The 13570-nt window shown below is 40.3% G+C and overlaps 1 protein-coding gene across 9 annotated transcripts in view; it reads left to right on the top strand.

Moving 5' to 3' along the window:
* exoc6 (exocyst complex component 6) overlaps positions 1-13570 on the top strand; it is a 46803-nt gene that overhangs the window by 10570 nt on the left and 22663 nt on the right. For 8 of the 9 annotated variants that reach the window (XM_058405676.1, XM_058405674.1, XM_058405672.1 and 5 more), the window contains exons 2-11: positions 3173-3344; positions 6180-6227; positions 6353-6443; positions 6903-6948; positions 8503-8707; positions 9007-9159; positions 9680-9748; positions 11794-11877; positions 11965-12011; positions 12115-12235. In XM_058405676.1, coding sequence (XP_058261659.1) covers positions 3173-3344; positions 6180-6227; positions 6353-6443; positions 6903-6948; positions 8503-8707; positions 9007-9159; positions 9680-9748; positions 11794-11877; positions 11965-12011; positions 12115-12235 — 1036 coding nt within the window. Of the gene's footprint in view, positions 1-1285; positions 1305-3172; positions 3345-6179; positions 6228-6352; positions 6444-6902; positions 6949-8502; positions 8708-9006; positions 9160-9679; positions 9749-11793; positions 11878-11964; positions 12012-12114; positions 12236-13570 lie in introns of those variants that run through there. The other variant, XM_058405680.1, reaches the window with a different exon arrangement.

The following is a 13570-nucleotide window of genomic DNA, read 5'->3' as shown; positions in this document are numbered from 1 at the left end:
GGTGGGATTTGAACCCATAATATACAGATGTTTAAAACAAAAGGTTAACTGTTGCACCAGATGTTTGGTTGTTGTTGTGAAACTTAACATGTATACTTTGAAGATATAAACATTTGTATGGAAAAAAGTACATTTTTTTCTAAAAATAACTTTTCTTTAAAGAATATTGCCCCTAGTAGGCTAGGTAAAAACAGAAAAACTACAAATTCCTAAAGTTCTGTGTGTCTAATTTCATATGGGGCCATGAACCATTACTGAATGGCATGACAAAGAAAATCAATGAAGAACACGGACTCAGCAAAAACAGGCACAAACTCCATTTTTGTCGTCTGGTAAAATGAGTTCATTCTTGTGCTGCTCTTGTGTTGTGTGTGACACCAAATTTCACCATATAGTAGTCAATACTAATGTAATGGCACACCTTTTGACCAATCAGAATGGAGAACTTCAGAATGCTGTAGTGTAAATAAATCTAGTGTTTCTGAATATAATTCAGCTTTCATCACCAAATCTTCTCTTGCTATATATTTCTAGATATTTGTCTGTATATTTCATGCACTGGCTCACACTGCGTCTGACCCCACTGTGTATTTTTGACCAAAACTGAAAATGTCCCTATCTGGTGCTGTGGGTGAAGCTCTGCGGTATTTGCATGGGATTTTGACAGACAAATTACACCAAACCACAATCACAGCCAACACCCAGTGGTGTTAGTGGAGCAGTCTGAGAAACACTGAAGTGCTGTTATTTTGAAGAAGAAGTTGTCACAGATGCATTGCAGTAGAAATTCTTATTTTCATTTATTCCAGCTTTGGAAGTTTGGGTCAGAGCACAGGGTCAGCCATGATACAGTGACCCTGGAGCAGAGAAGGTTAAGGGCCCAACCCTGGCAGCTTGGCAGTGTTGGAGCTTGAACCACCAACCTTCTGGTCAGTAACCTAGAGCCTTAAATACTAAGTAACCGTAAGTGACAAATACCGTGCACCATAGATGGGACTCAAACCCACAATCCCTGGCTAAGAAGGCTAATGCCTTATTTAGTAGGGCACTTGGGCAGGCATATAGCACATGTTCTAACAGATAATTTTCCTTTTTTCATTTATATCAGATTAAGAGAGGTCTAAGCAGTGGTTCAGGCAAAACTGTTAACTTGTGTCATTTCTGAACTTATATTCTATTGTCGTAAAACATAGGTCTTTCATACTTCAGAAAGCAAAGCAGACAGATGACCACTGATTTTCTGTAAAGACTGGAAGATCTTCAGCTGTCCAGTTCCAGAGACTTTTTGCCAACTGCAGCTTCAGGTTTGTGTTCTCGGATGTCAGGAGTGAAACCCGACGTGGTTCTGTTTCAGCAGATTCGGCACGTTTTGCGTTCTGCAATGCTTTTTCCTTCTGCGCTTGTAAAGACTGCTTCTTTGAATTATATTTAAATTTGAGTTTGGCTCTTTCCTTCTGTCCTGTCTAGCCAACAAGGCTAGTGATGAGAGTGATGAGAGTTCCAGCCAGAATTAAGACATCAGGATATTTAGTCACACAGCACCATCAGACTAATAAAGTGACCAATGGTAACAGTCTTTACCCATCGACAAGAGCTAACTGATAAGTCATGTAGGTATAACTATATATCTCATGCATCAGTTCACTGATCATACAGTGCGTACACCATCTTCCCAGCTTTACCTTCATCTCCTTTCACATTTATTTGTTGGACAAGCCTTTTAATCTACACATCGAACAAGATACAATCCAAACATGAAGGTACAGTAACTTATGGAGAGTCCACAAGGTGGCGCTCCTGGGGCACTAATCCACCCTGTTTTGTCTGAGCAGTGCTGAGTGTGAGTGCGCTTCATGGAAAATAGGCTTCAAGCACTTTTAGTGCCTGTTCTGTCTAAAACATTTCCCTTACAATGGAACACATACACTTTCCCATACACTTATTGAGAATAAACGCAGTAATCTGAACCATATTGAATCTTTAGCATTTTCAGAGCTCCAGGAAAAGCTTGGAGCTGTGAGATGACATTTCTGAAATGAGATAAAATCACTGGCATGCTGTTGTTCAGTCTGTGATTCTGAAAAAGAATAATGATCATAAAGGATTGATACAAATCTGTTTTTAATTTTTTTAAAGCTTAAATGCAGATTACTGAAAGACTAAGGCTTGTGGATTTGTGATCAAGATTTGTGCATTAGTTCAAATGTAACCTACACACATACACACACACATACACACACACACACACACACATACACACACGTACACACACACACACACATACACACACATACACGTGTGTGGTCTCCAACACTGCAGAGCGTGTGACCCTGTGCATGACTCTGGAGCATCTGAGCCATAGCCAGAGAGGTGAAGAGCACTCTACACAAAGGTTCCAGCAGTCCTTGGACGCAGCGCGAAACACCTGTTTAATTTCCCTTTCCAGCTCGTCTTCACTCCAGCCAGGACAGCAGATAACACTAATGCTGATTTTCTGGAATCAATCAACCAGTGTTCAGAGCAGGGGTGTGGTGCACTTCACGTCAGTCCGTTCATCAAATCCTTCTCATACTCATGAGCCTCTTTCACTGAATGGTCAGATTTACAGTGACGGAAAAAGGTAAACAGACCTGTGCCAAGTGTGTGTGGAAATGACCAAACTCAGTTGAGCGTGCAGAACACAGAGCTGGCACTGGATATGTGTTGGGGAGTTCATCTAGTGATTATTTCCTCATTTTGTTCATTAATCCAAATATCCAATATTTAGCAGCTCACACCTACGAAAGAAATATCACTCACAATCCTAAAGAAAGGGTTTTGAATCCCTTTCTCACTTTGGTTGTTGGAGCTCTGCTTGGTGTCCCACATGCCTGTAATACCGTGGAAGCACTGCTAAGCATGCTGAGGCTTTTCACAAACTCACTGTTTAATCTGTTTCCACCTTGACAGGGTTCTTATAAAAGCTTTAGCGAACAAAGAATACCATTGATTTTGGATATTGCTTACTCTTATCTTGTATATTCTTGGGCAGATTTGCTGTTACAAGTTGGCACCCAATTTATTAATCTATATTTTAATCTGTTTATTTGTTCTTGTCCATTTTGCAGAATGCAGATTGGTCTTATTTCCTTTAAGTCCATTAAACCATCCTTCACTCAACTTGTCGTTTCAGATCCGTGTATGATGACCAGCCGAACGCACACAAGCGGTTTATGGAAAAACTGGATGCCAGAATACGAAACCATGACCGAGAGATCGAGAAGATGTGCAACTTCCACCATCAAGGTTTCGTCGATGCCATCACGGAGCTCCTCAAAGTCCGGGCGGATGCAGAGAAACTGATGGTAAGGAGAAGATTTACCATCAAACATGCTGAAAAATAGCATCTCGTGTCCTGGACATCCGTATCAACGTGAAATGAACTCAAAATAGATTCGTGATATTCCGAGGATCTTGCAGTTTTTCAGAATCACCGCAGATTTTACACGGAATTGGGCCGAGAGATGCGTTGTGTGAAGTCTTCATGACGTGTGTTCAGAAAAAAGCCTTCTTTGATTCACTGCATAGAACGCGAGTACAGCTATCACAGAATACTTTCTAATACTGTTCTTGCTGTGACCGCTGTACTCATGTTCTACGCAGTGACCCGAAGACGAAAAAATTCCATCTAATCCTGAAGCAACTGAAATCTTGCGGGTCATAAATTTACACACACCTAGATTCTAAAAATAACAATTAATAAATATTAAGTTTTTATTAAAGCATTTTAACAAATTAAAAAAAGAATCTTGGTCAGTCTGTATTTAATAGTGTGTGTGTGTGTAGCAATGGTAACATATTAAGATTTTGATACTAATACAGCATTAAGGGACTCTACAAAATTATTTTTTAGCCAAAAAATATATGGATAATTTAATTTATTCTGATCATTATATTGCCCAGGGTTTTGTTTGCCAGTGTTCTGAAAGTTAATCAAGTCTTGGTCAGTCCGTACGATCGTAACCCTTCTCAGCTTCAGGAATGTCAGAGGCTTCAGGGCAGGATTAAGTTGGGATTCAAGCTCTGTTCATTTCCTGGCTTTAACATTAAACAGAGTTCACTGAACCGGCCGTGAAACAGGATGATCTGTTTACTTCACTAAAAAACAAGTCTTGAAGTGATTTATATTTCCAGTTATTTTTATGGGTGACTTTTTTTTAAAGGTATGGGCAATGTGAAAACAAATCTGTTTATATTTTTATAATTAGATATACATTATATATTTTTTGTTTATTATTTGATGATAAATGTATGATATTTCTTGGTATTTCTTACATTGGTATTTTCTATAAGAGTAGCTCGGGCAGTAGTGTAGACTTGGAGGAACAGCAGGCAGTTGAACTCAGGGACTCATGAACACACGCTCTCACTGACTCTCTATAACTACTATAAAGTAAGTATTGATGTATTAGATGTATTGGACAAAAATAAAGTCACTCTTTTTTGTCCAGATAATCATCTAAAAAAAAAAATCCGACATCAGATGTTTCATAGGAAATCATAAGAGTGTTGCCCTGAGGCCACAGTGTACTGTAATAGAAGCACATAGGCACATATCAGGCATACTAGGATGGTACAAGTATATATTATTTGTTAGGAAAAGACTTAAGATTATCGTATTGATAAGATTATTGTATTTGCCATTAAGATTTTGTAATGCAAGAATTACAATTCACATGTTTTCTATAGCACTTCAACAAGGTATAAACACAGGTGGAACTGCCAGATGATGAGAGTGAAGATCATCGTCATACAGCGTTGAGGAAGATGAGATCACAGTGACAGTCCAGCAGGGAGAGATTGAAAGTGAGGATGGAGATGAGGATGAAGATGAAAGTACCACAATGGTAGAAATTTAGCCAGGATGTTCAGGCATTATAAATGTGCATTGCTCAAAATGTGCTACCTATCTGTGTTGTGTTGTTCTGTAGGTGCATTAGTGAGGAAGGAGGTTTTGTGTGTATGTGCTTTTGTACATGCAGGTCTTTGTGTGTGTGTGTAAGAGAGAGAGAAAGAGAGAGTGTGTGTGAGTGTGTATGTGAGTGTGTGTGTGTAAGAGAGAGAGAGAGAGAATGTGTGTGAGAGTGAGTGTGTGTGTGTGTGTGAGAGTGTGTGTTTGTGTGTGTGTGGGGGGGGGTCAATAGCAACATGTTAAGCTTTATAAAGAATTAAGGGACACTACAAAATAGTCATTTTGGCACAAAAAGTCTTGCATTCATTATCTTGGGTGGTTTATTCTCCAGTCGATAATTTACCTGTACAGCAGACGGCCTTATCCGGTGCAACTTACATCTATCTCACTTATACAACACAGCAGTTTCGAGTTAAGGGCCTTGCTCAGGGGGCAGCAGCCTGGCCGGTGGTTGCCCTGAGATTTGAACTCACAAACTTCACAACCAATACTGTGCAGAAGACTGTTTGGCAAAGACCAGCACTCTTTAGCTCTCTTTACACTTTGCAGAGGGAAAGATGTGCAGGAGTGGATCACTGACGCTTTTAATTATATAAAGCATATTCAGATAACAAGATAACCCCGGTGATGCGCGGTCACCGTCCTTTCTTTTTCTGAGGAGTAATGAGATTTTTAATAAATCCTGAAATGCCCTTTCTTTTTACGATGACCTAATGAGACGTCCTATGTGGGAAAGTCCTCGGTCCTTGCACCTGCACCGCTGTACTGCTGCAGAGTGTCTACATTCGCTCTCCATCACCCATCCGTCCAGTAAAAAAAAAAAAAAAAAAGAGGAATGTTTAATTACCAGAAAATGCAACCCGCTTCTCCTGCCAGACAATGAATAGCGCATAGAGCTCATTGAGGTTATCGAGAAGGGACCAGTGGTCAATTGGGTCGTTGATTTGAATTGTTTGACAGAAGAGGAGGAGCAAACAGAGTTCGAAAAATCCCAAGTGGAATCGAGAAGTTTGTCACAGAATCTGTTAGAAAGGGCTGTCATAAGAGATTATCGCGCTTAATAGCTCGATGCCGAACAAAAGTTCAAGTTCCCGCTGCACATTTTAATTTGAATTTGCATCCCTTTGTTCCTGACTCCTCATCAAGCATGATCTGATCATGAGGGTAAGCAGCTACAACGGGGCATTGTGCGCTGATTTGTCTAACAAAAGTGATCTTATGTTCTAAGGGCCAAGTGACCGACACCAATCGAAGACTCCAAGACGCCGGACGAGAGGTACGGTACGCTGCGGCTTTTGTGAACGCCTTTGCTGTTAGAAAAGATGGGACAATAGTGCAGAGAGAGTGAACTGTCTTATTAATATTGACGGCTCTGTACTCTTTGACCTTCCCTCCTGTTAGGTGACGGCTCAGACAGAAGAGGTGATTTGCTGCAGGGTTCAGCAGAGGAACATGGCCACCACTGTGGAGAAACTGCAGCTCTGTATCCCTGGTACACTTTGCCATGTTCAACATGCGCACACACACACACACACACATCTCTATTACATTATAATACATCACATTTTATTACAAACTTAATAAGTATGTAGTGACAGAGCTCAAATAGGAAAATCTTACAGTGATCCTACTGACCAGTTACTGAAACCAGTTTATTAGGTACATCTACCTTGGATTAACATTCCTTATTAAAGCTTTTATTTATTTAAAAAAATGGGAGGTCAACATGTTTCCACACACTTTTCCAAACACGTTTCACTTCAACAGTCAGTGCAAAGCAGTTTCCTAAAAAATACCTGCAATTTCTTGAAATTCTGTTTGCCACTGATTTCTTTACTCTTGCTTTTTGTTTCAATTTATTTGTATTAATTATTACTCTGACATATCTTGTGTTGTTGTTTGGAGTTAATGCTCTTTTGCTCTGTCCTGTTTTTCTGTCTCCTTCATACAGTTTTGGAAATGTACAGCAAATTAAAGGAACAGCTCGAATCTAAAAGGTAACAGTCCTTGTTTTTGTCACATGCTTTATTTTAACAGGGTCTGTACTTGCTGCTCCGTTGACATACGGCTCTGTTGGAATTGTGCCACATTGGTCACATTGCTTTAGGTCGAGGAAAAACAGCTGAAAGATGTTAAGCCACGTTCAGAGAAGAGGCACAGGGTCAACATGAGGTCACAGCGAACCTCAAAATAATGACCCTCCTTTGTCCATCAGCGTTGTCCCAGCCGGTCATAACACATCATAAATGAGTAACCTATTCAAACGCAAGGACAATTGACCTTGTATCTGCCCTTCTTCACAGCACTAGCCCATCGCAGGCCTCCTTCAAATGGAGGCAATTAGCGCAGCGCATACTTCCGTTAACGTGCGGGTCGCTCCTGCTCGCTAATGACCTGCTCTATTCACGCAGGGACGCTTTCTCAGTAACGCTTCCTGAGAAGGGCACCGAGCTCCATTCAGTGCAACATGGTTGGTTAATGGATGTATGACAAAGCCGAGTGGAATGAGAGTGTTATCGCGATAAACGTCGTAAACATCATTAGGAAGCTGCTTCGGCTTTGTTTAGTTTTTCTTCAAGTTTCATTTTCTAGTGTTTACTTTTTTGGATGATTCTGAGCATAGTACTCTTTATGAGAAATGTTTCCTTCATGAGAAAAGTTACAGGTCACAGTTACTGTTGGATGTCACTGTGAATTCTAAATGTGAATTCTGACAAACAGAAATACAATAAAAATAATAATAGAATGATATTTCCATTAAGTATTTTCTGGAATGTTTTTATTTACTTTCAAAATTCTCCACAGATTTTGCCCCTAATTTAGTCACAGCCAGTTCCCACCTCAGCTTTCTGTCAGGGAGTGTGAAGGCTAACATGTGCTCCCTCTCAGCTATGTGATCTTCTCATCTTGCTCTCTTCGGCTCCTGGCTACAGATAGCTGTGGCATCATCGGGATTCAAACTCATAATCTCCAGATGAAAGCATTTCTATATCCATCAGTTTAGGTAGCTCATGTTCGGAGCCAGTTTAATAACATGCCTGAGAACAACCAATTTGGAATAAAGACATATAGAGACTGACAGTTTTTAATTTATACATGTTTTATTTATTAGGTGTGAAGTTGAATGCAAATGAAATCAATAAATAGCTTGTAGACAGTAAACATGTCTTTCAGTGGAATATTTAAGTGCACTTTTTTCCCTTTTCACATTTGAACATGTGCGAGAAAATTCACCTCAGTTCAGTTCATGGTCCATTACAACATGTGTGTGATTTTCTCAGGCTTCTACATGATATTTTGTGAATAAAAGAATATTGTACTTCAATTCTATACCGAAATTGAACACAATTGAGCTTAAAATTCAAACACAGGCAATATTATTTGAAGTTCTTTTCTCATTGTATTTCTGGTACAACACCAGATGGACATTGAGGAATACTGTGAAGAAAACTATTTTAGGAACCATAATTTATGTATGCTTTACATAAACTTCAACTTATTGTGTTCTGGAGTAGTTCTGTCATTTGAATTTTTTGTATTCTCCATACCAGATACTACGCTGCACTGAAAACCATGGAGCAGCTGGAGAACATTTATATTCCCAGAGTGAGCCAGTATCGCTTCTGTCAGATCATGGCTGAGACACTGCCTAAACTCCGCGAGGAGATCAAGGAGATCTCTATGTCAGATCTGAAAGACTTCCTGGAGAGTATCAGAAAGCACTCGGATAAGATCGGTGAAACGGCAATGAGACAGGTAAGAGTTTGCTTTGGAGTTCGGAGACTCATCTTCACATTGATTTAAAAGTAAACAGAGTTTTAAAAAGACCTTTGAAAAAAGTGCAGCATTTTGAAGGTTGTACATCTCAAAATAGAAAATAACACTGTCCCTCCTGGAGCCAGCTTTTATAAGGCTCTTGCTGACTGTTTGAAAAAAAAAACACAAATATAAACATCGTGACTGAGATGAATCCGTTAGGAGAATCCTTGGAATTTCTTAGTTTTTGCTGTTCAGGGAGCAAGTTTTTCTAACCCGGCACTGATGTTCTGATCCAGGCCCAGCAGCACAGGACGTTCATCAGTGCTGTGCAGAAGCAGGCGAATCTCGGCTGTGCCAAACCCCTCTACAGCCTCAATGGCAGAACGTCACTCCAGCACAACGGCCTGGCTGCAGAGGAAACAGTCGATGAAGAGGAAGCTGATGATGAAGTATGGTGGATTCGAATTATCCCTACACACAGGCGAGATAGGAACAGGTCAAAAACAAAAATATACATACATATGTATATATGTAGACGTCATGTGTCAGACGCTTGGAGGTTGAAGGCAAATAAAGAGATTTATTTATTTATTTAAAAATCGTTACAAAAATTGGAACAGTTAAAATATTAGGAACTGCTCAATAAATTAGGTTCATCCGCATTTTTACAGACATTAGTCAGTACCTGAGAAGTTGACCACAGCATCAGTATGCATTTTGTAGCCAGAAAAGTACAGAAATCACTGTCAAAGTTTACAGCAAGGACAGTACAATCTAGGAGATATTCAATCATACAATCAGAGACATGGTGAAAGTTTTTCCAGTAATGATTTTCTTGTTTGAATGTGATATTCTGTGATCCAACACCAGCCTGTGCTTTTATGTGTTGAATTTATACAGAGTTGAATTTCTAGCTCTGTACCAAAGTCAAACTCATACTAATTCTGCATGTCTCGTCTTCCTCAACAGGTGCTAACGGTGCAGGATCTGGTGGACTTCTCGCCCGTGTACCGCTGTCTTCACATCTACACTGTTTTGGTATGTAGCACATCACACAACACAGCACCTTGGTTCTTTACACCACCAGTGGGCTGCTTTGAAGTTATGAAAGGATGTTTGGGTTTTTTTTATTATTCATTGAGGAACATTCCTGCAGGGCTCACTGCTCAGTCATCCACTCTCTGAGTTTACAGTGTGAAATCAATGAATTGCCTCTCTGCGAAGTAGCTCAACAAACATGAATGGCTCATATTGGCGCAGGGATTTTTATAGTTTAGACTGGCATGCCATCACTATTGTTGCTCTCTTGAACCTAGTGCAAACTATCAGGAGTTCAGAGTCAGATTATTAGTGCTTTGTTGCACTCCACTAGCACACATTTGGTCAGTGTTAATCCTGTGTCCTTAAACGCAGTGAAAAAATGCAGCGAAAGACTCCAGCAGCTAATAGGACCGACCGAGCCATAACCTTCTGTTGTTGTGAAAAAAAAACAAAAAGAGAGAAAGCCCTGAGATTTGGGTGTGCAGGTTATGATAAAACTACACACTTTAGCCACGAAAAGGCTCTGTTAATGATAGCTGAAGGCCTTTAACCACAGCATTATAATGACCTGAAGAATGTGCTAAAACTTCAGAATGAGAGCCAAAAAGATCTAGAGAGGTAGACTAGCTTGTGTACTTCAAATTAGCTTAAATCAAATCAGCCATTTCCCCAGTATAAAACTGAATGATTTTTTTTATGGTGGAAGCCTGAAGAGTGTGTAAGAATCTGTTGGGTAGAAGAGAGTCCAGGTCCTAATACTTAGGCTGAGAGTGTACTTAGTCTTAGTCTCCTTCATTCCTGCATTAAGTCTTGGGGTGGGTCTCAGTGCTTGGCCTTGATCCTGGTCTTGGTGCATGGTCTTGTACTGCATTTCAGTACTTAGTTTTGATCTGCATCTGTGATTTAACTGTCGGTAAGTCTTGGTCAGGGTTTTTGTTTTTTTTTTTGTTTTTTTTATTAGTCTTGGTCTGGGTTTCTGTGCTGTGTCAGGTCAGGGACTTATGGCTAGTCTGGCTTTGGGTCTTGGTAAAAAAAAAATGTGGCTTGTCTTTCACATCCTTTTTTGTTATGTCTTTTCAGTTTAGTGCAGAGAAAATGGCCAAGATTTGACAAGATAAGACTTCCTAATCCTTTCTGCTGTAATTCAGCAGAATAGTAAGCAATGATATGAGTCTTCATTTAGCAGCAGAGCTGATGGAAAAAGAGAGTAACTATTCCTATGATTCTGCACTGTTGCAAAATGTCATGATGCAGAAAAATTTATCATTCAACCCTTCAGCTCAGTTCAAAAACGTTTAGATCAGTGTTATGTGCATGCTCGGTAAGTAACTGAGAAATGGGTCTGCTTCCAACGGCATGATTTATTATTCCAGGTTAGAAAAGGATCCCAGCCAGACTCTTGATGTATCTCGCTCTACTTTGACTCTGTAGTGCTTGTCCTTCTTCGCCCTAGCTGTAACCCCTGCCTGCTCTCTCTTTCCTACAAAGATGTAAATGCACACTCATGTCAAAACATGTCAGACCTGACCATGTTTCACACACTTAACATCCTTCGATGCGATTCACAGGCCTGACACACCTGTAATTCCTCTGGCATCCAAAACGTGGAAACTCCCACTTTCAGGGTTTACGATTAGAGGATTTGTTGAACACTTTCCTGCTTTTGCACCCTTCGAGCTGCTCACTAGACATAGGATAAATCTGTCATCACAGGATGCTTGCATCACTACTAAAATACCTGATACCTTTTGTTAGGGTTCTGAAATGTTTTCTGGCATTTCTCACACTGTAGAGATGTGCGTTTCATTTATACTCAGTACCTGACAGCAGTGTCAGATTGTACATCAGTGTACAATTTTTTGGTTTGTTCCAGTTACACCTCTAATCTGCATATGCTCATTAAACCACATGGATATACTAATGTATTTTAAAGCTTTTGGTTTGTATTCTACTTTCATAACCCCTTTCTAGGCAAGTGTACTAGAAATAGTGTACTAATAAATGTACCTACGCTGATGTTATGCGTTGTGGCTCTATTCTAGGGTGACAGAGAGACATTTGAAAATTATTACCGAAAGCAGAGGAAAAAACAAGCAAGGCTGGTGCTGCAACCTCAGTCTAACATGGTGAGTGCTTTTGAGATCCCTCAACTAGAAACAGAAATTGAAACACTGCCCTCGCTTCTGTAAACGTGTCTCTTGTTTTGTTCCCAGCATGAAACAGTGGAGGGCTACAGAAAGTACTTTAACCAGATTGTTGGGTAGGTTTCTGCTTTTAATTTAGCATACAGGATTTTATTATTATTATTATTATGTTTATTACACTTTCCAGAAGGTGTCTTTAAACCGTTTATCTGTCTGCAGGTTTTTTGTTGTGGAGGACCACATATTACATGCCACGCAGGGTTTAGTCACCCGAGCGTTCACAGATGAGCTGTGGAACATGGCTCTGTCCAAAATCATCGCTGTTCTCCGCACACACTCTGTAAGTAGCGAATGCACTTTTTCTCACTCACTCACTCACTCACTCACACACACACACACACACACACACACACACACACACACACACACACTATACACCTTGATTTACTTTACCTCATGCATGAAGAGAAGAGGATTTATTTTTGACCCCCTCACTCATCCAGTTGTTACCTCCACAGCCTGGTCCAAGTCCCTCTCTCTTGTTTTGTGATTGAAAGTTATCTAGCAGCAGGAGTGGGCCGGCTTGACCTCTTTGTTCCGGCTGCAGGACTCAGGCTGTGAGCCCCAGCTATGGGGCGTTTGCATAATCCCTTGCTGATTTACAACTGACTGGGCCCTCCAAACACACCGTCAGCCCTTGTGGTTTAGAATATTCACATTTAATCTGCTGTTATTGTTGCAATCTGTCCTCATTAGGACCAACTGACCTCTCCATTAGATCAGATTGAATAGATGGCCACTGAAAAGGCTCACCAGGAAATGGTTCCAATTATCATTCTGAATGCCTTGTTTTGAAAATAAACTTCACAAAAAGAAAAAGAAAAAAGCATGATGGGGAACGATAGCCTCCTTAACTCTGACGCTGCTCTACAGAGAAAAATGTATTTCTAGATTGAGCATAGAGAACTGGTCACATTGGTCTGTATAATAAAGTCTTGGTGTGTATGTGATTACATCCCAGAGAAAGTAAGTGTCAGGATTTGACAGGGGTGTGTGTATTTTTGTGTTGGCGTCCCAGGGCTGCTATGTAAATGGCACGACACGAGGTGTGCTGCCTGAGGTGTGGACTGACGCTGTGTGTCACGGCTCGGGCGACACTCATTTAGCGACGTGATTTACGCACTCGCTCCCTGCTCCTCACTGAGGCAGCTAGAGGCAGGCCACTGCTCCTTATGTCAATGTTTAACAAGGGGACCATGCCAGTGTGAAGGATCATAAATCAAAAACGCAGCCTGCACGCATGCCAGTCTGAAGAGGACTATAAGCTCTTGAGGATCAGTTGTTCACAAAGTACATTCAAAACCTTATTAGACATTTATGTGTCCAATCTTACATAAAACATTAAAATATAATGAAATCTCCATGTGGGCTGCTCGGGCCGATTTCTATTTTATATCACATATCCACGTGACCATGCACGTCACTTACAAAGATGCATAATACTTCATCCTAAATGTACATGTAATGTGTGCATGTCCACTAGGGGACAGTATCACATGACCCAAACCAAGTTTTACAGAGGGGAAATAACAAAAACAACATTAGGAATAATGAACAGAAATCTGAATAAGTTTGTGTTTGAACAATACTTTCTTACTGAAAGTCTTTTTATTTG

This window comes from Hemibagrus wyckioides, linkage group LG13, assembly GCF_019097595.1.
Source record: "Hemibagrus wyckioides isolate EC202008001 linkage group LG13, SWU_Hwy_1.0, whole genome shotgun sequence".
Classification (NCBI taxonomy): Eukaryota; Metazoa; Chordata; class Actinopteri; order Siluriformes; family Bagridae; genus Hemibagrus; species Hemibagrus wyckioides.
Note: the sequence above shows the minus strand (reverse complement) of the source record. Positions and strands in the feature narration are given on the sequence as shown.